The sequence below is a fragment of the Mobula hypostoma genome, chromosome 7 (genome assembly GCF_963921235.1).
Source record: "Mobula hypostoma chromosome 7, sMobHyp1.1, whole genome shotgun sequence".
NCBI lineage: Eukaryota > Metazoa > Chordata > Chondrichthyes > Myliobatiformes > Myliobatidae > Mobula > Mobula hypostoma.
Window position 1 is genome coordinate 46,534,772 of NC_086103.1, and position 27,315 is coordinate 46,562,086.

Below are 27,315 nucleotides of genomic sequence, written 5' to 3' on the forward strand. Positions count from 1 at the left end.
GTAGTACTGTGGAGGATGCATTTATGAAATGTGTATGAAATAATTTTTTGGGAATCAACAAGTGAGCAAACATTTTAGATCTGCTATTGTGTAATTGTGAGCTAAATAATGATCCGGTACTTAGACATTCAAGGGCTAGTGATCATAATATGGTAGTTCTGTAAAAAAAAATGGTGATTTAACTGGAAACTAGAATCTGAAGGAATCAGGTGTGAATTGCCTGTGTTGATTGAGAAGCATTGAAATAAATGACAGGAAGCAAGCTATGGTCAACTTTAAATAAGTGAACAATTTTTTTTAAAAAAGGGAAACATTTTTAAAAAACAATTGGAAGAGTTGTGCAATCATGGTCATCAAGTTACAGTAATATAAATCAAAGGAAAAGGATTATAATGTGCCAAGAAAAATTAGCAGGAAAGATTAGGAAAATCGGAAATCAGCAAAGGACATTCAAAGTACTGAAAGAAGGATTACAAGAGTGGCTAGAAGGAAACATAAAAATCTAGGAAGAGCCAGATTAATTGCCTCCCCATCCACAATAAACATCTTCTTCAGTTTGCTCTGTCCACAAAAGGACTGTAGTTTTTCCACCTTGGATACTTCATTGGCACCTTCCAAAACTTCTGACTACCTATTATTCTATCAGCTAAGCAGACAACATCATCAAGCCATACATTATTTTGACTGGAAAATCTATTATTCTTCCTTTAATGTCAAGGACAAATCCTGGAACTCCCTCGAGCCAGGAACTAACTTCACAAGAAGGTCTGCAGTGCTACCATCACCATCATGAGGCAATTAAGGATAGATTATAAATGCTAATCTTGCTCGAGAAATCCCAGAAAATGAACATGTCAGCCAAAAACCTACAATCTATGCGGGGGGGGGGGAAATCGCCAAATGTCTCTGGAATACTAAGCGAAAGATTCCCTGTAACACGCTTATGTCACTCATCCCAAATTCTGGAGCATTTTTGGCACTTGTATCATTCTTTTCAATTGCAAATGGAGTAAAGGGCATGAATGTGCATCTATCTTTAGAAACAGAAAGAACAAACAAGTTTTTTAACAGTAAAGTCACCATTATCCTGTTAATTTTTTTAAAAAACTAGATTCCAAAGGTCAATATACTGGAAAGAACCATACAGGTCAACTGTTGCTACTAGCCAACAGGAACTCCTACTTAATCAATTTAAAATTGATACTAACATGTTTAGTAGTCTTGTTGCATGTGGAGAAAAGCCTGTATTGTTCAATGGGTTAGAAAATTTGCATCCAAGAGGGATGTTAGGAAAAAACTCTTTTCAACACTACATTTCACTGTAATTAAGCACCAATGCAAAGCAGATGTGAAGCAATCAATCATTAGTTTAAAAATATTCATGATCAAAAATAATTTGCTTACTGCTTCTACTTCAGAAGGATCATACCAGACGGAAATATATGGATGCTGTAAGGCTTCATCCACTGAAATTCTCTTGTCAGGATCAATCACTAGCATTTTCGAGAGAAGATCTCTGGCCTGACTTACTGCAATTTAACACAACATACATATTTTAATGACTGACATTTTTATAATTTACTCACTTTACAAGTCATGTGTGGTTCAATTAAATACTGAAGGACCCAAGTCTTCAATAAATCCACACAAGAAGAAAGGTACCCCAAAGAAAATAACTTAGACTATACTTGCAAAATCTACAGTGATGCTAAACAGTTTGTGAACGCTGTAGAACTTTCTCTATTTCTACGTAAATATGATCCAAAATGTGATCAGATTTTCACGCAAGTCCTAAAACTAAATAAAGAGAACCTAATGTTACCTGGATTGGGGAGCATGCCTTATGAGAATAGGTTGAGTGAACTCGACCTTTTCTTCTTGGAGTGGAGGAGGATGAGAGGTGACCTGACAGAGGTGTATAATATGATGAAAGGCATTGATCATGTGGATAGTCAGAGGCTTTTCCCCAGGGTTGAAATGGCTAACATGAGAGGGCACAGTTTTAAGGTGCTTGGAAGTAACTACACAGGAGATGGCAGGGGTAAGTGTTGTTGTGGTTTGTTTGTTTGTCTGTTTGTTTGCTTGTTTTTTTTTACACAGAGAGTGGTGAGTGCATGGCAATGGTGGTGGAGGCAGATACGATAGGGATTTTTTTTTTTAGAGACTCCTGGATAGGTACATGGAGCTTAGAAAAATAGAGGGCTAAATTAGGTAATTTCTAAATAAGTACATGTTCGGCACAGCATTGTAGACTGAAGCTTCTAATTAAACAAATAACATAAAATTCATTATACTTGTTCTTTTATTTATTGAAAATAATGATCCAATAGTACATGTATTTGTTGGAAAAACTATATGAACCTTTGAAGTTATTGCTATAAAAGGGGGTCACATTAGTTACTGAAAACAATCAAATGTTTCCGGTAACCGTTGATCAGTCCTGCACATCGGCTTGTAGGAACTTTAGACCATTCCTCCTTACAAAAGTGCTTCAACTCTGAGATGCTTGTGGACTTCCTTGCATGAACTGCTCGCTTCGGGTCCTTCAACAACATTTCTAAAGGATTAAGGTCAGGACTTTGACTCGGCCATTCCAAAACATGAGTTTTCTTCTTTTTAAACCATTCAGTTGTTGATTTACTCTTGTTCTTTGGATCACTGTCTTATTACATTATCCAACTTCTATTAAACTTCAGGTAACGGACTGCTACCCTGACTTTCTGCTGAAAAATGGCGATACTAATTTGAATTGATTGTTCCCTCAACGACTGCAAGCTGTCCAGGTCCTGAGGCAGCAAAGCAGCCCCAAATCGTGATGCTCCTTCCACCATGATTCACAGTTGGAATGAGTTTTTGGTGTTGATGCAGTGCCCTTTTTCCTCCAAACATAGCAATGTGCATTTCTGCCAAAAAGTTCAACTTGTCTCATCTATCCACAGAACATTGTCTCAGAAGCATTATGGGACATCCAGGTGGTCCTATGCAAATCTGAGATGTGCAGGAATTTTTGTTCCAAAGAGCAGTGGTTTCCTGTATGGTGCCCCTTCCACAAACACCATTCTTGTTTAGTGTTTTTATTATAGTGACACATAAACAGAAACTTCAACAAGTTCTAGAAATTTTTGCAGGTCTTTGGCTGTTACCTGACTTTGTGCATTTTTTTATATATGGGGCAGGGCACCTCTACAACCCACACCTCCAAACTCATCTCATTTACTGGAACACCCGACTCCAAATAGCTTTTGTAGAACGCATCACCCCAGAGGTTCACGTACTTTTCCCAAAAATACATTAATATTGGATCATTTTTCTCAATAAATGAACAATTATAATGTTTTTGTATTATTTAATTGGGTTCTCTTTATCTAGTTTTAGGATTCACATGAAGATCTCATCACATTTAGATCATATTTATGCAGAAATAGAGAAAATTCTACAGCCTTCACTAATTTTCCAGCATCACTGTATCTGCCTCCTTTTAAGTATTTTGGTTACAAAATTCCAAAGCAAAAATCACAAATAACAAAATTAACTGAGCTATTTTAATATTCCCCCAATGGCACAAAATTGAAATATCCAATATTTTCACAAGTAATGGCTAATTTGTGACTGGTATATTACAGATAATATAATACTGTCTTTCAGCAACTGATTTACAAGTAGTTTTATTTCAGCTTATTTTTGTTAAGTCTTAAAACCTCAAGCATATTTGAACTTAATTGAAGTACCATTTAAAAAAATAAATCATACCTTTTAACTTGTCTCGCTCAGAATCTGCTGGAAAAACCCAATCTGGAAATAACGTTTCAAAACCAAGCCCTGGATACTTAGGCCGATTTTCTACATAATTTCGGACAGTTGGCTGCAATTTCTTCATGAATTCTGCAGATGGGGTTCCTAGCTGTTCAATGACTTTATTCCACTGATCAATATCTGTGCCAACTGGTTCAGGAAAATAGGTCCACACAATCTCAAGCCCCTAAGTTTTATTATTTTAACTGTAATCAATTTTATTAATTCACTTTAAAATGACTTCATTACTCTCATTTGCTTTCTATTCGGAATTTCAACTCTGAAACACTATATTTAGCAAAAATGTTTTGAAATAAATATTCCAAATGAAACAAAACATTTAAGGAGAAACAGGTATTAAACTTCAATTTAATTTAACCAATGTTAAGGCGAATAAGCAATTCATTCACATTCAGGATCATGGACAAAAAAACCCCTGAATTTCCAAAGAATGAAGACAATGGAAGGCAAAAAAAATCATCACAAAATTATAAAGTAATTAAGAATCAAGGTTAGCTTCAAGTACATCTTCAAAATGTTAATTTTAGCTCATGATCAATTAGACTACCCGATAATGAACATACTTAAAATATCCCTTTCACTTCAAGTATTGCTCTTTACTAGCCCTCTATCTATATGCAGAAACCTATTTGGAAGTTTAGTTGATCTCAGAGCTGGGCAAAATGATTGCAGACGTTTCAGCTCCAATTGAAAAGCCATAATCAGTGCACAGCTGGGGCTGTTGTCTCTTCAGAATGCCAGCTTATATACTCCTCCAGGATCTGAATGGATATTGATTAGACGTCATGATCTGGTTGGCTGGTTCAAAATACTGAACGGTTTACTAGTAGCAGATTCTGATTGGCTCCCTTTGAGGGAACTAGCCAGTCAGAATCTGCTACTGTTAAACTGTTCACAGTGTTTTGAACCAGCCAACCAGATCACATCTAATCAATGTCCATTTGGACCTGGAGTATATAAGCCATCATTCTGAATAGACAACATCCTCAATGCGCACTGATAATGGCTTCTCAATTGGAGCCGAAATGTCTGCAAACATCTTGCCAAGCCAGGCAATCAAGCCAAACTGAACTACCAACTTTCTGCAATATTTCAGAAATCTATTTATAAATAGCAATCCTGATAATCCAGAATTAATAACGCAAACAACAGAAGTTCTATTCTTTTAAAGCATTAGCCTTAAAATTGCAAAAGGAGTGAATTTAGTTTCTATATTTTAGCTTTGAAGGAGGATGTTCGTACAGAGTTATCTATGCAATTACCCTGATTTCACTACAAATACAATACTGGCAGTAAATTATGTAGGCAGTTACCAGAACCAAGGGTTAAATAATCAGGAAATTAAGCTTATCGGTAGTTGTCTTAAACAGGCAGAACTCCTTTTGACAACAGTTTACCTTTTTAAAAACATCCTTAATACTGCCAGACACTCCAAACTACTTTGTAACATCTGATCCAAAGAGGACTCTGCAGCAGAAACCATCAGGACAGAGTGTTCAAATAGGCTTAAGGATGTAAAACCAGAAAATGCTTGAAATACTAGGCCCAGCAGGAAGGAATGGGGGAGAAAGAGGGGGGAGGAGAGAGGGGGGGAGGAGGGGGGGGGGAGAGGGGGGGGAGGAGAGGGGGGGAGGGGGGGAGGAGGGGGGAGGAGAGGGGGGGAGGAGAGAGGGGGGGGAGAGAGGGGGAGGAGAGAGGGGGAGGAGAGAGGGGGAGGAGAGAGGGGGAGGAGAGAGGGGGAGGAGAGAGGGGGAGGAGAGAGGGGGAGGAGAGAGGGGGAGGAGAGGGGGGAGGAGAGGGGGGAGGAGAGGGGGGAGGAGAGGGGGGAGGAGAGGAGAGAGGGGGAGGAGAGAGAGTGGGGGGAGAGAGAGAAAATACTTCTGGTTGATAATTTTTCCATTTGAATGGGAAGTTAGACATTAAGCATGTTTTAAGTTGCGCGCCACTGCATCACAGACACTGTTTCCTCCAAGCTGCGTGGGTGTGCGGCTACATAGTAACTGAAATGTTCCCGCACACATGACCTTTGTTGCTACGCAGCTGAATTTTTCTTTCATATAATGTTTTATTAAAATGCCACGCAGTTTTCAGGCCATGTAAAAATTTCCTGCTGACAGCGATGGTTGGTCTGCAGAGCTGTAACAAAAAACTTAGAGGGAATGTTGATCAGACATTCCCTTTGTTCTCTCTACTCTCTCCTTGCAACTAATTTCTTTTATAGTTCTGATACAAGGTTATGACTCACAATATTACGTTTTCTCTCCACAAATGTAGCCTGAACTTTGTCATTATTTCAGATTTTCAGCACTTTTCTATTAGTATAAAGGATGCCATTATGACAAGGAATTTCCTAGATAGTCCATTTGTACAGAAGCCATTGGAAAACAACGAGGTTCAATGCCTTTAGAGCCTTATGGAATTCTAGCTCTGGATGGCTAAAGCTATCTTGTGCTAGATATGATCATCTCTGTACCTCGAAGACTCTTAGAATCAAGATAGCAAGGTTAGGGGCATTCTGAACAAGCGGATAGGATGGCAGAGAGAGGTAAAAACTTTTACACAGTTAAAGCTGTTGCATGTATTGAATTTTCACAAAGGAAATATAAAATTATTTTTATATTTTGATACTAAAACTAAAACTTCTGAAGAAACAAATCATCCTGAGATGGAGGGTTAAGCTCTTTTGGTCCTATGGATCAAAGAGTGAATTTTCTCACTTCTTTTAATGGCATAGATTATTAGGAATTTTTGCAGTTGCAGCTCTCTCAATGGGCATCTTGCTTAAATGCTCTTGGGAGGAGGTCATAGTAATGACACCACATAATCATTTTATGCCCTTATGTTCAGTTAAAACTAGGTATTACATTTCAGTACATCAAAGATGCTACACAGCTGAGAAAAATCATTTTCCTTTAATCAATTCCCTTACATCCGTCCAAAGCACGACTTCCCATCCTTTTTTATGCCATGGATCAATACCATTAAGCAAAAGGCCCATAACCCTCAGGTTAGTAACACCAGAAAAAAATAAAATTTAATCTATCTCATATTCACTAACTTATTGATTATGTTATCACTCAAAACAAAGATTAAAGAGTCTGAGTCAATCCAGTGCCTAAATATTCTGCCCGCATGGTTTATCTTGGCCAATATTTGAAGTAGGGCAAATTAAATATTTTCAGATCATGAGAACATTTCAGTAGCAATCAGAGAAAATACTGTAAAAGCACAGCATGCTACATTGAACATTAGCCAATAATTACAATACTCATCAATATGCAGATATTGGAAACTTACTGCCACTATATAATGTGATCAGATTAATTATTTAAGATACAACTTTTATCTTGGAATTCTTAAATACCTGCAATTTCTTTCAACTGATTATTTGTCAGGAAATTAGCAATGACATGAAATTACAGTTATATTGATATGATCAAACAACCGCATTAACACACGATGCATTAAGAAATGATATGGAATCAGTATCAATGCTCTGCACAGTGGCTTGCATGCATATTAGAAGAAACAACCAGATAGAAATACACCACAGCAATACAATCTGAAATGACTGTTGGATAATTTTATATTAAAAGAATTTACACAAACAGGTAAAGTTAATGAATTAAAGTATAACGGATTTCAGCTTTAAAGGAATTGGTCTTAATGTATTTTTTATAGACAAAACCCAAAAGGATGCTTTTTAAAATTTCTGTCACTTGCCATTTTAAAGGGTGAATTGTGAAATTTCATTGAAGTTATACTAAACTCAAATGGGAAACTTAACGACTTAATTTTTACAAAACTAAAATCATTTGCATGAAAAGCCTTCAAATGCAGTAAATGTCAAAACCTCAAATAATAGCATCGATAATCTTAAATACAACTTGCACACAAAATACAATTTATAAAAAAAAAATTTTTGTCAATGATTTAGCCAAAATTTGGCTAAATCATGTTCTTTATGAGTGTACCAATTCACTTCAGAAACTATTGCTTACTCTCTTCTGTTGGACAAATATTTTCAAACAGCAGAAGTTATGATCCATGTGGAAAGGAGAATTTTAAATGACCTTAGCAGAGGTAATTAATGTCATGCAGGCCAATAGATTAAAGAAAAACACATACAGACAGCTTCACAAGAAAACATTCAAGAATGGCAAACTAAAATAACCTCTATTTTCACCTTAAAACTATTTTTGGTCCTCAGAATGAGGGAAAGTAATTGTCTTTTTGCCTCAACATGTATGACTCTAGATTCGGAAATGGCTGGGCAAGGATACGATCAGTGCCTTGGAATAGCACAGAACCTTTCAGCATTTCTCCCATGATGCACCCCACTGACCAGATATCAACTGAAAATAAAATGAAATGATGGATAATTAACATGCCTGTCAGAAAATAAAAACCAACAATAAAAAAATGTATTGAAATTTACACAATGTGACAATGACAAAAAATATCAATTTGAGCATTAAGACATTGCAGGGTTTGGGAAATGCATAGAAGCAAGCCCAGTACGCTTTTATATGTTTTTAAGCACAATTAATGTGAATAAACAAACATGTATTTCTGTATGTACAAGGATACAATCCCTTCCAGAGAACAGGATTTTGTGGAGCACCATTTCTGCCATAATGCAACCAACAGACCATAAATCCACTGTATGGTTTATGTGGGTAAGGTTAACAAAACAAAAATGAAAAAAAATTCTATTTAACATGTTACTGATCAAGTACAGGAAAAGCAATTTAAAAAGGGCGACAATGGCACAATTTACCAGTCCTGGTACTGAAAACTTCAATCACATTATGATACATAGTTTTATCATTTGAGCTGTAAGTTTCATGCAATTACAAGCCTTAAGATACATATCAGATTATGGGGTTTTACATACTGAATTTTAAAGCAAAGATTTAAAATTTTAATTCAGAAATTCTTAAAACAATTTCTGAAATCTACTTGATCTACATGCAACTAGTCTTGAACCAGACACTACTTAAGTTTAAATGTTTCTACATTGTGCGTACCTATTCTACAAATTGTATTTTCAAAGAAAAAATACCAAGAAAATAAAAAAGGCGCATTTCCAACTCAGCCAGAATTTAATCTGCTATGATACTCTGTGGTGAAAAAAACTTGAGTAATAAGGGAAAGTCATTTTTACAAGTGCCATGGACTCTTTAAAGAGATACAGTATGATACAGTTTTAAAATTCATTACCCCCTCAGTCTATTACCAGCAACTTTTAAGAACTATCATTTATTTTTTTAAAAAGTCTGATCATTTAAAAATATTCTATTGAAAGTCAATTTCATATTTACCGGTGTGAATCAGATTACAATTAACTGGAACAATCCATATTAATATTATTTCTGTTTCTCTCACACTGCTTGAAGAAATTACACTGCTGTCTCCTACAGGGACGCTACAAATTTAATCTTTATTTTGCTTAGTTAACTTAGGACATGTAGCTTCATCATTTCCCCTCCACTTTATTTTAAAAAATAAAGCTAAATAAATATAAGGTAGATATGAACTATCTGAGCAATCCTTCTAGTCACCCACTCAATAGCATTGCTGGATATTCCACACAGACTTGGAACTCATTACCTGCCATTATTATGAAGTTTAAATGGGAAAGCTTGTTACAGCATGTCAAATCTAAGCCCTTTGCAATTTGAGGCTTACTGGGACTGATCGGCCTAGAGTCAAAGGTCATGGAAAATTGGGCTGCTTAGTAGTTCAAGGTTCTGTAACTGGACTAATTCTGATAAACTGGACTAATTAGCAATTTTAACAATAAACTATTTCAATCAGTTACGTTAGAAATATCCGATATGAAATAGCAAGGTGAATAAAACTTCAAATTTATGTAATGCATGGCAAAGAAGAAAATCCCAGAGATAAACTATTAATGTAAGAGATCATACAACAGTTTCAAAACCTTGTCTGGGTATGTTTTTGTATGACATGCCTTCCACTTTCCCAATATCAATTATGTTCAATTCTACATCCTTGTTTTTATACTGTACTAATAAAAGTAAGCCATGTTGATTAAAGCACGTATATGCTGGTTTCAGCTGAATAAACTTATCATAACCAAATTGAACTTAAATACTTCTTGCATATTTAGTACAGAAATCTCAGGATAGCTATGGCTAAAACGGTTGTATCAGAGCATTCCTTTTGAAAAGTATATGTGGGAATGCATTTACAGAATAATCAGTCTTGGCTATGATGTCTGCCAGAAATCAAAGGGCCAATTGCAATCACACTAAGAAAGGAAACTGGGGTCATTTTATGCAACACTATTGGCAATAGGGTACATAACAACAAAACAAAAACTAACACCTGCAGTTGAAAAAGGGGCAACAATGGCTCATGTTTCAGGAGTTCATGTCAACTACATTTTGTGTCCTGTAAGTAGTGCATCCAGCAAGAAATCCTTACCGTTTTCTTTGTATCCCATTCCTAGGATAACTTCAGGTGCTCTATAATATCGTGTCACTACATATGGGGTCATCATAAAATTAGTACAGGCAGTCCTTGCCAGTCCAAAATCTAGAATTTTCAGTGTGCAGTCTGACTTTACTACTATGTTGCTAGGTTTCAAATCCTATTGCAAACAAGAGAAAACACCTTTAATATTTAAAAAGATAACACACAGGAATTCACCAACTTAAAACTGTTTTTAAAATGTCAACAATTCAATTCTTTAATGTCATGCTACCAACTGGCTTCCCATATCATTAATAGATCATGAAGTATTTACAAACAATAAAACTTAAAATTAACAACTTAAGAGAGGGAATAAAGGATTTGTTTTCAAAACACAATGCTTTCTTTAAATGATGATTCAAAAATTGAATAAATTAAAACCCTGAGTACCTACTCTGTGGATAATGCCAGCTGAGTGAAGGTGTTTAATACCACATAACATCTGGTAAAGAAGGTAGGACATTCTCTCATGGTCTAGCTCCATATGGATAACCTGGCATAAGTTGGCATCCATCAACTCCATAACCAAGTAACTACAGAATACAGAATTAAAGATACAACCTTTACGAACTTCACGACAAACTATTCCACTACAACTAAAATTTAGAATCCACAACTCTTGTCAAATTTTATTCAAATACTTACACATCTTGGAATTCTTCTAAAGACTTCTGTGGTGTAAATACATTCAACAAACTAATAATCTGCAAGAAGAATTTTAAGCTATCAGATTTGTAGGCAAACAACTTGTTTTTAAATTTTGCATAGCAAGCTGCTGAATATTATGTCTGGTTCACATCTAGAAAGCAACAAAACTATTACTTTTAAATGTTCCCACTGAATCACATTTGTAAAGAAAAGCCATTTAATTTTAAGTGCACTTCAATTATAGATGAATGCAACCATCAATTCTGCTATAATAAATTTACTTTGAACTTTAAAATCAAACCAGATAAACAATACTGCAATGTTTCATGTTTATACGTTTCAATGCAGTGGCACAAAATGTGTAATATTCAATACTGTTTTATCCAATTTTAAATACTCAACATATTTAGTCCTCTTACGATACAGGAACACATAAAACAGTTGCTCACATTTTTATGATTTACACATTTTAGAAGAACAAGTTCCCTGTAAGCTCTCTTGGCATGAGTTTGGTTCTGAAAAGGTCTGCTGAGTTTCTTAACAGCAACACTTCCATCAAGTATACAATCAAATGCAGCACTGTAATTCAAAAAGAGTTTATATAAATCTTCTACCATCCAAAAGCCAGAAAGCAAAGTCACAATCAGCATCCAAGTAGTTGACACAATTGACTTAATATAAAAACTTTCAAATTATAATTGTACAATTATGTTCTGAAGAGCGTACCACAGAGTAAGATGCATGTTTTATTCTCTTGCCTTCATATTTTTGAATAAACTTATTTTGTGATATGCAAAATGCAAATGACAAAACTAATTAATGTACTATAAATTAGGTGCAACATACATATTGAAATAAACCTAGGAAAAAGCCAATCGCAATAGCTGACATTTAAATGATACTCTGCAAAATAAAAATGAGGTGCAAATATACTTTCAAAATTGTATGACAGAAGTGGATTTTGTTCTCAGGTTTATTTGAAAAACTGCATTTCCATTTTAATGACACTTTGTTGAACATGAACCAATTTCTAATTAACTACGATGAAGATGAATTGAGATGCAAATAACTGGGAAAAAAGAACGAAGATGAAAGGGTCTAGGGATTGCCAAGATAGGGAATAGTAAATGAATGTTTTTGAGAAAGGGGAATGGGACAAGGAAAAGAGGACAGGCAGGAAAGAATATAAAGTGAAAGTGAACTATCAGATAAGCAGAACATACATAAAGATAAGGGTAAAATAATGCACAACTGAGAGTATCCTGGCCCTTCATGAATTTATATACAGCAAGTGTTTCAGCCTGTGACCCAAATAATTACATTTTTGAGATCTGCACAATATACACTTACCAAACAATTCCCTGTGCTCCTGAACCTATGGGCTTCAATGACTGGTATCGCTTAAGAACTGTGAAGGTGGAATCACCAACTTGTACACTGTAGAATCCTGCTTCACTGTTAATTTCACTCATGGTGTAGTGTTTTTTGCAACAGAATCTTTATCACTCAGTTCTGGAAAAAAAACCAAACTCAGCTATAAGGATTGGATGCCAATATGATAATTGAATTTAAACAGTAAAATTAATTTTTTGAATGAAAAATAAGTATCTATCTGCAATTGATAAACAATTACCTAGTCCAATTATTAGCAAGACCCTTACTGAGAAATCCTGTTTTAATAGGATACAATGATTGAGCAAAATTATCACCATGCTTGATCAACCACCTTCTCAGTTGATTGTACCAAAAGTATATTCTACTCTGCATTGTTCCCCTCCCCCATACCCATCCTCAACATTAGCTAAACACATTGATAAAGGCTGGTGCAGCAGTATGGAGAGTTGATGTTTGTCCAGTGCAAATGGAATACAGTATCCTACTGCCAGTCACATCTTCCCCTTTTGTGCTCCACAGGATCCACTCAATGATTGCCTAGTTCATGACCAAGATTGGTTGGGCATTGCCTTTGCAGCTACTTCACTCTGGTACACACAAATTGGTTTAAAGTGAATTTACACCAACCAAAAGAATTTCAAAATAGTTCATTTTTCATTTGGTGTCAAAGAGACAATGAATAAGAAGCAGCAAAGAAAACTTGGCAATCATTTACATTGAGCTAGAGGCTGATGCTTTGCTTATTCCTAACACTATGAAGGTGATGAGTATGTCCATCAGCCATCTCTGATTTGTCAGCACAAGTAGCAGATTAACTTAGGAAATGGATAGGTACAGTAATGTTAAACAAGAGAACATCGGCAGATGCTGGAAGTCCAAAGCAACACACACAAAATGCTGGAGGAACTCAGCAGGCCAGGCAGCATCTATGGAAAAGAGTAAAATCAACATTTTGGGCCTGGACCCTGGACTGGCTTTAGATTGTCACAAACATAAACTGGTTCACAGCATGCTTCAAGTCTGTGCTGTAGTCCATCACATGCTAGCAAACTATTACACAAACCAAAAGCAATAAATGCATCTTACCAATAGAAGTAATAGCTAGAGAATAAACATGTTTAAAAAGTTTGTACCGTTGAGAACTTTAAGGAAGAAACAACTTATTTTCTGCAACATTTTAAAATGACCTTTGTGACTTCAAATCAAAAGTGTCTTAGCTTTACAAAGCTACTTGTGCCTGACAGCAAACCAAATCATGAACAGGGTCATGCTTCTCACATAAGCTAAGTAGCCCATTCTTGTCTTTATTAAAGCTTAACTGACATCATATCTGGTAACATGCTGCAAAACTGCAGCAGTCCTCTTGGATACATATACTGTATTGATGTTGCTCAACTGGAACCCTGCCCCTGCACACTGGCTGCTCATCACAAACTTGGAAATGGTGCACCATACTCATGAGTGGAAAGGTTGAAACTATAGAGGTTACACACAAGTAAAAATAACCTATAAAAAACTAAATAGTTCTTATAAAAACAGGGAAATTCACTAGCTTTACAGCTGCACATCTTTAGAAATGTGATAGGAATGTCATATCATTTCATGTGTCACACAGTGCTATCACATTTTCAAGGCAGATTATTTACTAATACATTGTCAGCTATCATTCAGCTATGAATGACAAAATTAATTCCAGTAAACTATAAATGACTATTGGACATACAATAGTTACTGAAGAAAAAGGAAAGGATAACTGCAACAAGAATATTAGGAACTAACCATTTCACAGCGAACTATGTCATATCCCTCAAAAGGCTTCAGCACCTCAAACAGCAGGTTTGAAATTCATGTTTTCTTGACAGCTACGATTTCTTATTAAAAAAGATAAAAGATCTTATGCAGACAGTTCTTTCATGCATCTCAAGTGACAACTCTATGATCATCAACACAATTAGCAGGTTAACTCAATAAATAGAAAGATATTGTTACCTCATAACAGCAAAAGCTTAAAAAAATCCTTTCATAATTAGGTCAATGGTGAAGACATATGAAACATCTTTTATAATCCAATTCCAAGCTGCTTCACTTCTTCTAAAGTTAACTGTGGTATTTTTAATTTTTTTCTTGGATAAATTACCTCAGATTTTCCTTTAAAAATCTAACATTGACAGCTTACTAAAGGCTACAGCACAGCAAGAAAACCTGCTTTCCTCATCCTTATACACTTGCTGTCCACAACACCTGCCCATTTAGTTCTCTGAACTGCACATTCTTCTATTTGTCTTTTCATCTGTACTATCACAACCTCCCCAGAAGCATAAACTTCCTTCCAAACAGTGACCCAAACCCACCAACTGTTCACTTGGTACAGTTACAAAACTGAGATTTTCTACTCCAAATAATTTTCTACATAGTCCTGGTTTCCAGGATGTCAAATTATCTTCAGTCAGATTCTACACTTGTGGAGAAGTAATCCGCCATAAAGTTTCACTTGCTGGAGCTCAAGCATTTTACACAAAAACTCTGAAAAAGAATGTTTACCATCACTTATGGTGAACACATTCCATCCTTACTGTATAATAAATACTTAACAACTGCGACAGGACTCCATACTTGTTTCAACCAGATTATCCCACAAACTGGCTTTCATAAGTCTTAACATACACCCTGACAGTAGATTATTGCCTCTACGCAAGCCTTGGCCCACAGCCCTCTGAAAGCTTTTGAAAATTCAATTAGTATAGATGAATTATCAGATGCTGATTAAATTCTAAATATGAGCCTCAAGGAATAAAACATGGATGCAACAATGAGTTCAAATTCTCAGACACTTAAAAGTGATACATTAATAAAGCTGGAAAAAAAATGGAATCCCATGTCTTAACCAGATGCTTAGAAGGAAAAAATGAAGCAGTTTGAATTATAAATTAAGCTTCAATTAAGATAATCCTAATTCAAGAATATTACCAAAGCCTAAGAAGGCACAAAGAAGATTTGACATTAGAAATAATTGGGGCTGTCTTCATTAAAACATCAGTTATAAAGAATAAGCTTCACTAAAAGCAACGTTAGGGAGTGAGATTGGGAAATTCAACAGCTGCTGCAACCCAAACTGATCCAAGTCACAAACTTTGAAAATTATTCTAACTAAATTTTTCAGAAAAAGCAAAAATAACCTAAAAATACAAATAGTTACGTCATGCCCTCAGCAGTTAACATACATTTAAATGAATGAAGAAAGTCCTGCATTATCCAATAAATCCACAGTTATCCAAAAGGATTCTTCACCTTAAGTATTGTGGAATTTCCACACATTCACTCTGTCATGCTGGTCAATAAGGACTCTAAAACCAAAGCACTTTCAAAGAAACACCAACCAGCAGCAAGGAGAAGCCTAGGGCCTTATGCATGCAACAGCTGAGATGCAGAACCTCTTGGCAATTACTGGGAACCATCAGCATTTCTCCCATAAATGCTAAACCAAGGGGAAGATAAATTGTTAAATATGTAGTGATTGGTCAAACAAGACATAGGAATTTAATGAAATCAGCCATTGAGAGTTGCCTTTGAAATCTTTTTCTTATCATTCATCTTTATAAAGTTCATAGATTACACACATCAAGATTTCCAAAGTGTTCAAAGACCTCAAACCTTCAGATCTTTCAGTTGCCTTATTAAAAAATTACCCAAAGTGCTGCCTAGATAAAATGGATGGAAGAAACTTAAACAATGGGCTCACTGTCTCAGAATAAAGGTACCAGGATGACAAAAAATGTCTTCAAACAGAGATCGGTGAAGTTCCGGTGACCTCATCGTTCAGAATGGCAGCTTAAATCAACAGCTCCTCTGGAAAAACGCATATTTTGCCCCGTTAATCCATGAAGTACAAGATCTTTCGAAAATATCTGAATTGATAACGGGGGCAAGAATGGGGAGAAAGAATGAAGATAAAAAAGCATCACTGCAGAGCCTATGGAAGAGAGAGTACAGTGCACGGCTCTCCTACACGTGTGCGTGGCGGCGAAGCTGATGATGGGCCTCGTGCAGGCGAAGTGGCAAATATGATAAGGATTCTGGAAGAGATAAGAGAAGTCCAAAAAGATATAAAGCAGCAACTCAATGATATAAAGTCAGAGCTCGCCAACATCAATCAGAAAATAGTGGTGGCAGAGACTCCAATTGAGAAGGTGGAAGATCGTGTGCAAAACATGGAACAGATACTAAGTAAGATGATAAAAATATTAAATCAACAGGAAATTAAATTGCTTGACCAGGAGAAAAGATCGCGACGAAAAAATATCAGGATTTATAATGTTCTCGAAGGAGCGGAGGAATTGTCAATGATGGACTTTGTAGATAAGCTGCTGTGGGAAGCGCTGGAGATTCCCCAGACTATAGAGATTGCAATTGAGAGGGCACATCGTTCGCTCGTCCAGCGGCCTTCCGGAGACAAAGTAAACCGCGCTCAATAGTACTTAAATTCCTTCGATTCAAGAGCAAGGTGGAGATTCTACAAAGGGCCTGGGGTAAGAAGAGGGTTTTTTGGAATGGGAAGTTAATATACTTCGATCATGATTATCCCCCAGCGGTCCTATAGAAATGGAAGGAATATTCCGAAGTGAAACGAATATTAAAGCAAGAAAAGATTACATTCCAAACCAAACCCCGTACCCTGCCAAACTGAGGGTATTTTACCAAGAAGGGATGCAACTGTACCAGATGGCAGAGGAGCCGACTACAGGCATGAACAACAGAGGACTGTCCATTAGCGTGGTCAAACCCAGGGAAAGTCTGGCTGAGCAGTTGTCCCGAGCTGCTTGGGAAATAGTAAGAGAACCTAGAAAGCAGGGGACGGGAGCAGGATGAGAGAAGGATATTAGGAAGAGACTGTCAGTTCTCCGAGGGCAGCCCTCACCTCCTCCAGAAGAGCCATAAGGTTTGGCTAACTTTAAAAGTGCTGATAAACTAAATGGAAGCAAAAATAGCTGGTGATATACGTATCTTGAGAAATACGTGTTATAATTTGAATTTTATATTACTCAATTTTTAAAAAATTCATTTATTCGTTCCTTTTCCCCCACCTAAATGAGAATATATACATGGGAGGAATACACAGGGAAATCATTTCTGTGTAATGGACATAGTTTTCTTTACTTACTTTTATAGGTATTAATGGGGGCCCTCAACCCACAGGTAGGAGGGGCTATCCCCCACGGCTAGACTTTTCTTCTAGCCCAACCCGGGTCAACTAGAGACCCCAGCCTTGGAATCACACCTTTGTTACCTTTTTTTTATTATTTGCGTTTCTTGGCTCTTATTTGTTCAGGGAGTAGAACGATTAAGTTAATTCTGCAAATTTCAATGATATACTAACAGATAAATACACATGGCTAAGGACAAAGTAAATTCATTTCTTTTAATGTCAATGGGCTGTTGAATCCAGTCAAGCACAGTAAAATTCTATCAAAAATGAAGAAAGATCAAGCCCATGTAGTATATTTACAGGAAACTCACTTAAGTGTTAATGAGCATGGAAAATTAAAGAGAATGGGCTTCACTAATTTGTTTCTCTCCTCATATAAATCAGGACATAGAAGAGGAGTTGCTATTCTCATCTCAAGTAAGCTAAATTTTGAGAAAGTATTCGAAATGGGAGATAAGGAGGGCAGATACATTCTGGTAAGGGGGAATATAGATGGAAATCCAGTTACTTTATTGAATATATATGCACCCCCAGGAAGTGATATTAGTTTCTTCCAGAAAATTACTAATATTATGGTAACGGAAACAGAAGGTCTCTTGATATGTGGGGGAGACTTAAGTTTACAATTACAACCAAAGTTAGACTCTTCTAATAGAAAAACTTATGGAACAAAGTCCTTGTATAAGAAAGTTAACACTCTTTTTGAGAATGTTGGTCTAATTGATATATGGAGGGACCTTTTCCCCGACAGAAGGGATTACACTCATTATTCTGCCCCCCATTCCGTATATACAAGAATAGACTATTTCATAACATTTGGAAAAGATAAGACACAAAATAATCACCTGTGGAATTGGGACAATAGATAGAAACATAGAAACATAGAAAATAGGTGCAGGAGTAGGCCATTCGGCCCTTCGAGCCTGCACCGCCATTTATTATGATCATGGCTGATCATCCAACTCAGAACCCAGCCTTCCCTCCATACCCCCTGACCCCTGTAGCCACAAGGCCATATCTAACTCCCTCTTAAACATAGCCAATGAACTGGCCTCAACAGTTTGCTGTGGCAGAGAATTCCACAGATTCACCACCCTCTGTGTGAAGAAGTTTTTCCTAATCTCGGTCCTAAAAGGCTTCCCCTCTATCCTCAAACTGTGACCCCTCGTTCTGGACCTCCCCAACATCGGGAACAATCTTCCCGCATCTAGCCTGTCCAATCCCTTTAGGATCTTATACGTTTCAATCAGATCCCCCCTCAATCTTCTAAATTCCAACGAGTACAAGCCCAGTTCATCCAGTCTTTCTTCATATGAAAGACCTGCCATCCCAGGAATCAATCTGGTGAACCTTCTTTGTACTCCCTCTATGGCAAAGATGTCTTTCCTCAGATTAGGTGACCAAAACTGCACACAATACTCCAGGTGTGGTCTCACCAAGGCCTTGTACAACTGCAGTAGTACCTCCCTGCTCCTGTACTCGAATCCTCTCGCTATAAATGCCAGCATACCGTTCGCCTTTTTCACCGCCTGCTGTACCTGCATGCCCACTTTCAATGACTGGTGTATAATGACACCCAGGTCCCGTTGCACCTCCCCTTTTCCTAATCGGCCACCATTCAGATAATAATCTGTTTTCCTATTTTTGCCACCAAAGTGGATAACTTCACATTTATCCACATTAAATTGCATCTGCCATGAGTTTGCCCACTCACCCAACCTATCCAAGTCACCCTGCATCCTCTTAGCATCCTCCTCACTGCTAACACTGCCACCCAGCTTCGTGTCATCCGCAAACTTGGAGATGCTGCATTTAATTCCCTCATCCAAGTCATTAATATATATTGTAAACAACTGGGGTCCCAGCACTGAGCCTTGCGGTACCCCACTAGTCACTGCCTGCCATTCTGAAAAGGTCCCGTTTATTCCCACTCTTTGCTTCCTGTCTGCTAACCAATTCTCCACCCACACCAATACCTTAGCCCCAATACCGTGTGCTTTAAGTTTGCACACTAATCTCCTGTGTGGGACCTTGTCAAAAGCCTTTTGAAAATCCAAATATACCACATCCACTGGTTCTCCCCTATCCACTCTACTAGTTACATCCTCAAAAAATTCTATGAGATTCGTCAGACATGATTTTCCTTTCACAAATCCATGCTGACTTTGTCCGATCATTTCACCGCTTTCCAAATGTGCTGTTATCACATCCTTGATAACTGACTCCAGCAGTTTCCCCACCACCGACGTTAGGCTAACCGGCCTATAATTCCCCGGTTTCTCTCTCCCTCCTTTTTTAAAAAGTGGGGTTACATTAGCCACCCTCCAATCCTCAGGAACTAGTCCAGAATCTAACGAGTTTTGAAAAATTATCACTAATGCATCCACTATTTCTTGGGCTACTTCCTTAAGCACTCTGGGATGCAGACCATCTGGCCCTGGGGATTTATCTGCCTTCAATCCCTTCAATTTACCTAACACCACTTCCCTACTAACATGTATTTCACTCAGTTCCTCCATCTCACTGGACCCTCTGTCCCTTACTATTTCTGGAAGATTATTTATGTCCTCCTTAGTGAAGACAGAACCAAAATAATTATTCAATTGGTCTGCCATGTCCTTGCTCCCCATAATCAATTCACCTGTTTCTGTCTGCAGGGGACCTACATTTGTCTTTATCAGTCTTTTCCTTTTTACATATCTATAAAAGCTTTTACAGTCCGTAAGATGTAAGTGACCATGCACCTATATATTTATCTGTTGATTTTGACCCACAACAAAAGAATACTATTTGGAAACTAAATTCAAGTCTACTCAATGATCCCTATTTTAAGGAACAAATTAAAAAAGAAATTGATCTTTACTTAGAATTCAATGATAATGGAGAAGTTTCACCTCCCATTCTATGAGATACTCTGAAGGCTGTCTTAAGAGGGAAAATTATAGCAATATCTTCATAAGAAAAAAATAAGGAATAGAACATTAGAGAAATTACAAAATAAGCTGAAGGAACTAGAAAAAAAACAAATTGAGTTTGGCACAGGATACATAAGAGGAAATTTTTAAAAATAGGAATGAAATTAATAGTTTGGCTACACAAGAAATTAGAAAAAATCTTACGTTTCTGAAACAGAGACCCTATGAAAATGGATCTCAATCAATGAAAATACTGGCGTGGAAACTAAAACAAAAATAGCAGAAAATACAATTCATAGAATAAGCGATCCAAGAACAAAAGTGATAAAAAAAAGCTAAGTGAAATTCAAGAAGCTTTTGAAGTGTTTTACAAAACTCTATATTCCAAAGTTCCAGGGGGAAGCATAACCCAAACTGTCACCTTCCTGAATTCTTTAGAGTTACCCACCTTAAGCAAAGAACAAAATAGAATGATGACTGCTGACATAACTGAAGCTGAACTAAAAACTGCAATTAGTAGGCTTAAATTAAGCAAGTCACCAGGTTCAGATGGGTATACGGCAGAGTGGTGTAAAGAGTTTAGAAGTGAGTTAATTTCTATTTTACTCCCCACACTGAACTGGACCCTAAGAAAGGCGCAAATGCCACCCAGTTGGAAGGAGGCAATAATCTCAGCTATACCAAAAGAAGGCAAGGATAAAATGGAATGTGGGTCATTTAGACCAATATCTGTTCTTAATGTGGATTATAGAATATTTACTTCCATCATGGCCAAACGATTAGAAGAGTTTCTACTCACACTGATAAATAATGATCAGACAGGTTTTATACAACAATGCCAAACACAAGACAATATATGACGGACACTTCACATTATGGATCATATTTAAAAAAATGAAATTGAAGCAATAGTGATAAGCGTGGACACTGAAAAGGCATTTGATTCGGTTAATTGGAATTTTCTTTACAGAGTTTTGCATAGATTTGGTCTACATGACACAATTATTAAAACTGTACAGGCACTATATGACAATCCTACTGCCAGGATTAAAATCAATGGATATTTATCTAATAGCTTTACCCTAGAAAGGGGCACGAGACAGGGTTGTGCATGGTCACCGCTACTCTTGGCATTATATCAGGAACCATTAGCTCAATACATCAGACAAAATGAAGATATCAGGGGAATTACTATTAAAGGGACAGAGCATAAATTGCCCTGTTACGCGGATGACATTTTGATCTATCTAGGGCAACCAACATACTCTTTACCTAAATTGATGCAATCCTTTGAATAATATGGCCAATTATCAGGATACAAGATAAACATAGATAAAACCCAACTACTTTCATATAACTATAGCCCAGCAAGAGAAATTGGAAGTAGGTATCCTTGGGCATGGCAAACAAGAGTCCAAAATTATCAGAATGCAATTATCAGCCTAAATATAAAAAAATTAAGGAAGATATAACAAGATGGAACCTAATTCCTTTCTTGGTCTCAGTTCCAGGATTGAATCTATTAAAATGAATATACTACCCAGACTACTATATCTCTTTCAGACCCTACCAACAGAGATTAACCAAAATCAATTCAATGAATGGAACAAGATGCTATCAAGATATATATAGCAAGGTAAAAGGCCTAGGGTTCGTCTCAAAACTTTGCAATTAGCCAAGGAAAAGGGGGGATGGGGCCTACCTTCTCTCAGAGATTATTATTTTTCAGCACAGTTGAGAGCCGTAATATGCTGGTGCAACCCATCATATGGCGCTCAATGGAAAAACATTGAGGAGAGGATACTTTTCGTCCCCATACAGGCAATTTTGGCTGATAACAACCTACAAAGTTACATAAATAATATTGACAACCTGTGGGAGAAATGGACTATTAAAATATAGAAAACTATTATAAAAGAATATAAACTAGAGAGAGACATTGCAATTCTTAAATGGTGTGCATATGACTCGGATTTTACGCCGAATAAACTGGATGCTAGATTTAAGGACTGGACAGCTAAAGGAATAACAGCTATTTGCAATATAATGAAAAAAGGAACACTGTTCAGTTTTGAAATGCTCAAAGAGAAACACTTATTAGAAAAACAAGACTTTTACCAGTATTTACAGATGCAACAGTATGTTAATAAGACGGTTAAAAATGTAACCAAGGCAAGTACATGTCTGATAGAGCTACTTAGAAAAACATATAATTCAGACAACGGTAGTAGAATAATTTCAAGCGTTTATAAGGGTTTGTCAAATCTTAAAACACATTCGACTTCATACATTAAAACAAAATGGGAGAAGGAAGGAGGGATAATAATATCTGAGGAAGACTGGACAATAATATGGAGGTATCAATGGAAGTGTACCAGTTCACAGAAATGGAGGGAGTTCGGGTGGAAAAACTTGATAAGATATTTTATTACACCATCTCAGAAATCCCATTATAATAGTAACTCCCCTGCTTGCTAGAGAAATTGTGGAAATCAAAATGCAAACCATTATCATATTTTCTGGGAATATAGAAAATATATCAAATTCAAACACTATCAAACACTATTGGAGTGGGATACATAATGCCCTACAAGACATCTTTAAATGTGAAATACCCTTAGAGAGTAAGACCATATATTTTAGGTATATACCTCAAGAATGGTTGAAAAGAAATAAATATTTAATGAATGTACTGTTGGTGGCTCGTAAAAAGATCCTTACCAGGAAATGGTTATCTCCGGAGAGCCCAACTTTAAATGTATGGATAGAAATTACAATGGACATTTACAAAATGGAGAAGATAATAGCATCTGTTAATCATAAGCTGGAACAATTTTATTCATACTGGAAAAAATGTTTTAACTACATAACACCTTATAGGCCTTATTTTATTCTCACAAGTCAATGAATATGTTGTAAAAAAAATCACTCCCTACTCTGTGCATAGTTTTCTTCTTTCAATTGTTCTTTCTTTCCTCTCCTTTCTGTAAGTGTATACCTCAGATAAATATTATGTGGAGATTTGTGACAAATATGATTATATGATATATATGTACAGTATCTGAAATACATCTTATGGAAATGTTTGTTTGATGATGAAATTCAATAAAAAATAAATTACAAAAAAAAACAGAGATCGGTGTATTAGGATTCTCTACCCGGGAGGCTATGGAAGTTCAGCCATCAAATTCATTCAAAACAGAAAACAGAGTTGAAGGTTTTAAGGAAATTGGATGTTGCTACCTTTCAGCATTAAGACTGAAGATTGGCCATGAACTTCAAGAGCCAAATGGCTCTCTCCTGCTCCTACTTCCTCTGTTCTGGAAATGTCAATGATCATTATGTTTATGAGTTCCAAAGCAATCTAATGCTGTAATTACTTCAAGGTGGCCTAGGCCTCAGTTGTCAATATCAGAAACAGACATTAACCTGGATCTTGAGGCAATTTTCTTGATTAGGAACTACTGTTCCTCCATTCAAGAGAGAACATCTTAAAACTTCAGAATACTACATTGTAAAATATAGTAGCTTAGCAATCAGGATAATTTACTAATAAGTTTAGTGTTGATTATAAAAAAACAATGATGCAATATTCAGTTGAGACAGGAATGACAAAAATCATCAATAAGAAAGACTAATGATACAGATGAGATTAATTATCTTAGTTACAACTTTCAGTTTGAACCTAGCTATTGATGAATCAGTCACCACAGGGACATGGCTCTAGATAAAACGTTTCAGATTGCTGGGACATTAGGCCCAATTCTGGGGCAAGAGGAACCTGCTCTGAACAACTCAACATTACGGGGTAATATTCTCACAAAAAAGCTTCATGGGAGTATTTCAAGCAGCAAAAGGAAAGGCTCTAGCATTTATCAGTAGAAAATGTGAAGCAGCACTGATGGAGGAAGATGTTATAATGATGGATAGGGAGTGAGTCTTGAGGTATAAAAGACAGAATTTATTTGATTAGAGTTAAGGAGGAGGACACTGTCAAACACCTGCGGTTATTCAATATATTACCAAAAATTAAGATAAAAGAACAAATCTGTCAGAAAATTACAAACCTTTGTCTGGAATATTAAAAAATATATTCAGAAGGATTTCCTCATGTTTTCAGCTTTATGATGAAGCAAGATGAATAACTTAACTACTGCATGGTTCATGAAACAGAATCAATCAGGGCTTTCAAAACAAGACGACCGACACCCAAGGGAGAACAATGTGCAGAATGACAGAGAAATAAGGGTTAAGTAAATCTGATAGAATCATTCTACACTGGTGTAGACTATATGGGCAAGTCAGCCTCCTTCTATGCTATTATCTTAACACAGGTCGACCTTCACTAATCCAGCACCATTGAGATCTGAGGAGTGCCAGATTAGTGAACATGTCCAATTACAGAAGGATCACATTAAGCATAATCACTGCCGTATTATTGAAGGAACCGGATTACAGGTAGTCGGATTAGTGAAGGTCGACCTGTATAATGATTAGTAGACAGCATTTCGTAAATGGATACTCCTCTAATTGCACTATTCCTCCATTCCCTCATAGGAAGAGATGTCTACAATTGCTCTTAATAAATCCAATTTCCCAGCTCATTCTCCACACACTTACTTCCTCTAGAGCACACTATTTATCTCCACCAATTTATGAACTGCTTCCTCATCTGGTACAATCTCCCCACATGAATCTTCGAGAACAATGCCACCTCAATTTCATTAGTGAGATCTTTCCATGGCATTAATCTGCCACAAAAGGTGACTGTAACAATCCCCCATACACAAAAGTGCTTTTTAAACATTATCTAAATATCTTAACAATGACTTATTTAAATACATACATCCAAAAATATTCAGCATAAAGCAACACAAATTAAACATTAATATAAATAGAAGATTAAAAGCAATTAAAGGCATACATACAAAATAAATTCACCAAACTAAGAATTAATCCAGTGCAGGTATTTCTCTCCTTAGAAATTAATGCAGAGAATCATCCTCTGGCAAAGTCATCTTGAAAAACATGTTCATTTGAGCAAATACTAGGAAACTGCTATACTTCTGCACTCCCTCCACAAGAATTCAGCAGACTGTAGATGAAGAAATGCTAGTGAACAGCCAGTCTAGACTTTCATATTCATGCACATCAAGAAATCCTGACCTTGGCGACACTTACGAGGGGAATTACCAGCAATTGTATTGCTGAACCAATATCACAGAATCACAGAATATCACAGTATTAACATCCACTGGGCAAACAGAATTCGTAAAAGTACTGTAGAGGTTAAGTTTGCTGAAGATTTCAGGGATCAACTGGAGAAAAGACAATCTAGCAGAGTTAATTAGGATATTAATAAGGATCCTCAAAGGAAAAGAGCTCATAATATAAATAGAGTACATGCAGTTTAAGTGAGAAGTAGTTCAATAAGAAACAACTATTAAAGAAGCAAAATATGTAGGTTATGGCAAGGGCTAGGTTTGGAAATATTTAAAAAACATTATTGCTCTAGAAATGAAACATACAGTTAAAGCAGCAACTGAAAATCCTCATTTGGGAGCTAAGGAATGTTAATAAACAGAGATACCATGAGGATTAAGTCCTTAGTTCCTAGAAAGTGGGAACACAAGTAGATAGGATGGTGAAAGTGGCGTACAGCATGCTTACCTTCATCAGTTGGATCCTAGAATATAAAAGCTGGGATATAATGTTGCAATCTTAGAAAATACTTGCAGTACTTTGTTCATTTCTATTTGACAAAATATTGTTTGCCCTGGAGACAGTGCAGAAGAGATTCACCAGGACGTTAATTGGATTGGAGGATATGAATATGCTACTTTTCTTCCCCGTAGTGTAGGAGGCTGAAGGATCACCTGTTCAGAGGTATTTCAAATTTAACCAGGGCTAGATAGGGTAGATAAAATGCTTTTCCCCATGTTAGTTGTATCAAAAATAACAGCCAACAGGTGTAAGGTGAGGAGAATGAGTTTTAAAAGAGACAGTACAGGAAATTACACAGAGTGGATTATGTCCTGAACTCACAGCCAGAGGAAATTGTAGGAATTAGAGACAATCACTAAACTTAAAGAAATTTTTGGCAGGTGCTAGAACAGGCAAGGCATAGAACAATAAGCACTTAATTGCAGGTAATGGGATTAGTGTAGATGGGCAAAAAATTAATCGTGGACATGTGGGCCAAAGGTCCTGGCCCTGTGTTATACAACTCTATTTAAACGTACATATTGTAGACACACCACTGCAAAAATAAAAACGTGATGAATTTGTAACCAACAATGAAAGTTCAGAATCATATTAAAGGGCTTTTATATGATTATATATGAATAATTGATAGAATTTTAGAAGGCAAAGCATGACCAATTTTTGATAAAGGAGATAAAAGATCATTAAAAAAATTTAAAACTTTCTGCATTATTTTAAAGTTATTAAAATAACAGTGAATCCTGTTGAGTTTATGACAAGAAGGATTATAGAAACACAAAGAATGTTCAAGTGATTAAGCAGTTTTTTTAATGTCTGTACATGAGCGTCTTTAAGAGTTTAAAGTAACTCATTACAGGTTTCCTCCGCTATCTGAAAGTACAGCCTTCCTACGAATCCTTTTGTAAGCCGAAATAGCGTAAAGCGAAGAAGCAATTACCATTCATTTATAAGGGAGAAATTTTTGAGCGTTTCCAGACCCAAAAAAAACCCACCAAATCATACCAAATAACACATAAAACCTAAAATAGCACTAACATATAGTAAAAGCAGAAATATGATAAATACACAGCCTATATAAAGTAAAAATAACGTACATACAGTGTAGTTTCACTTACC

General features: G+C 36.4%; 1 protein-coding gene across 5 annotated transcripts in view; it reads right to left on the reverse strand.

Annotated features, from left to right (window-relative positions):
* Nucleotides 1-27,315, reverse strand: part of LOC134349295 (mitogen-activated protein kinase 9) — a 54,278-nt gene that overhangs the window by 21,259 nt on the left and 5,704 nt on the right. For 3 of the 5 annotated variants that reach the window (XM_063053377.1, XM_063053379.1, XM_063053381.1), the window contains exons 2-9: nt 12,313-12,474; nt 11,412-11,541; nt 10,960-11,018; nt 10,709-10,847; nt 10,267-10,432; nt 8,097-8,168; nt 3,751-3,933; nt 1,405-1,529 (exon numbers count right to left, since the gene is read on the reverse strand). In XM_063053377.1, the coding sequence (XP_062909447.1) occupies nt 1,405-1,529; nt 3,751-3,933; nt 8,097-8,168; nt 10,267-10,432; nt 10,709-10,847; nt 10,960-11,018; nt 11,412-11,541; nt 12,313-12,434 (996 nt within the window). In that variant the 5' untranslated portion in view covers nt 12,435-12,474. Of the gene's footprint in view, nt 1-1,404; nt 1,530-3,750; nt 3,934-8,096; nt 8,169-8,403; nt 8,476-10,266; nt 10,433-10,708; nt 10,848-10,959; nt 11,019-11,411; nt 11,542-12,312; nt 12,475-14,136; nt 14,156-27,315 lie in introns of those variants that run through there. The other 2 variants (XM_063053380.1, XM_063053378.1) reach the window with 2 other exon arrangements.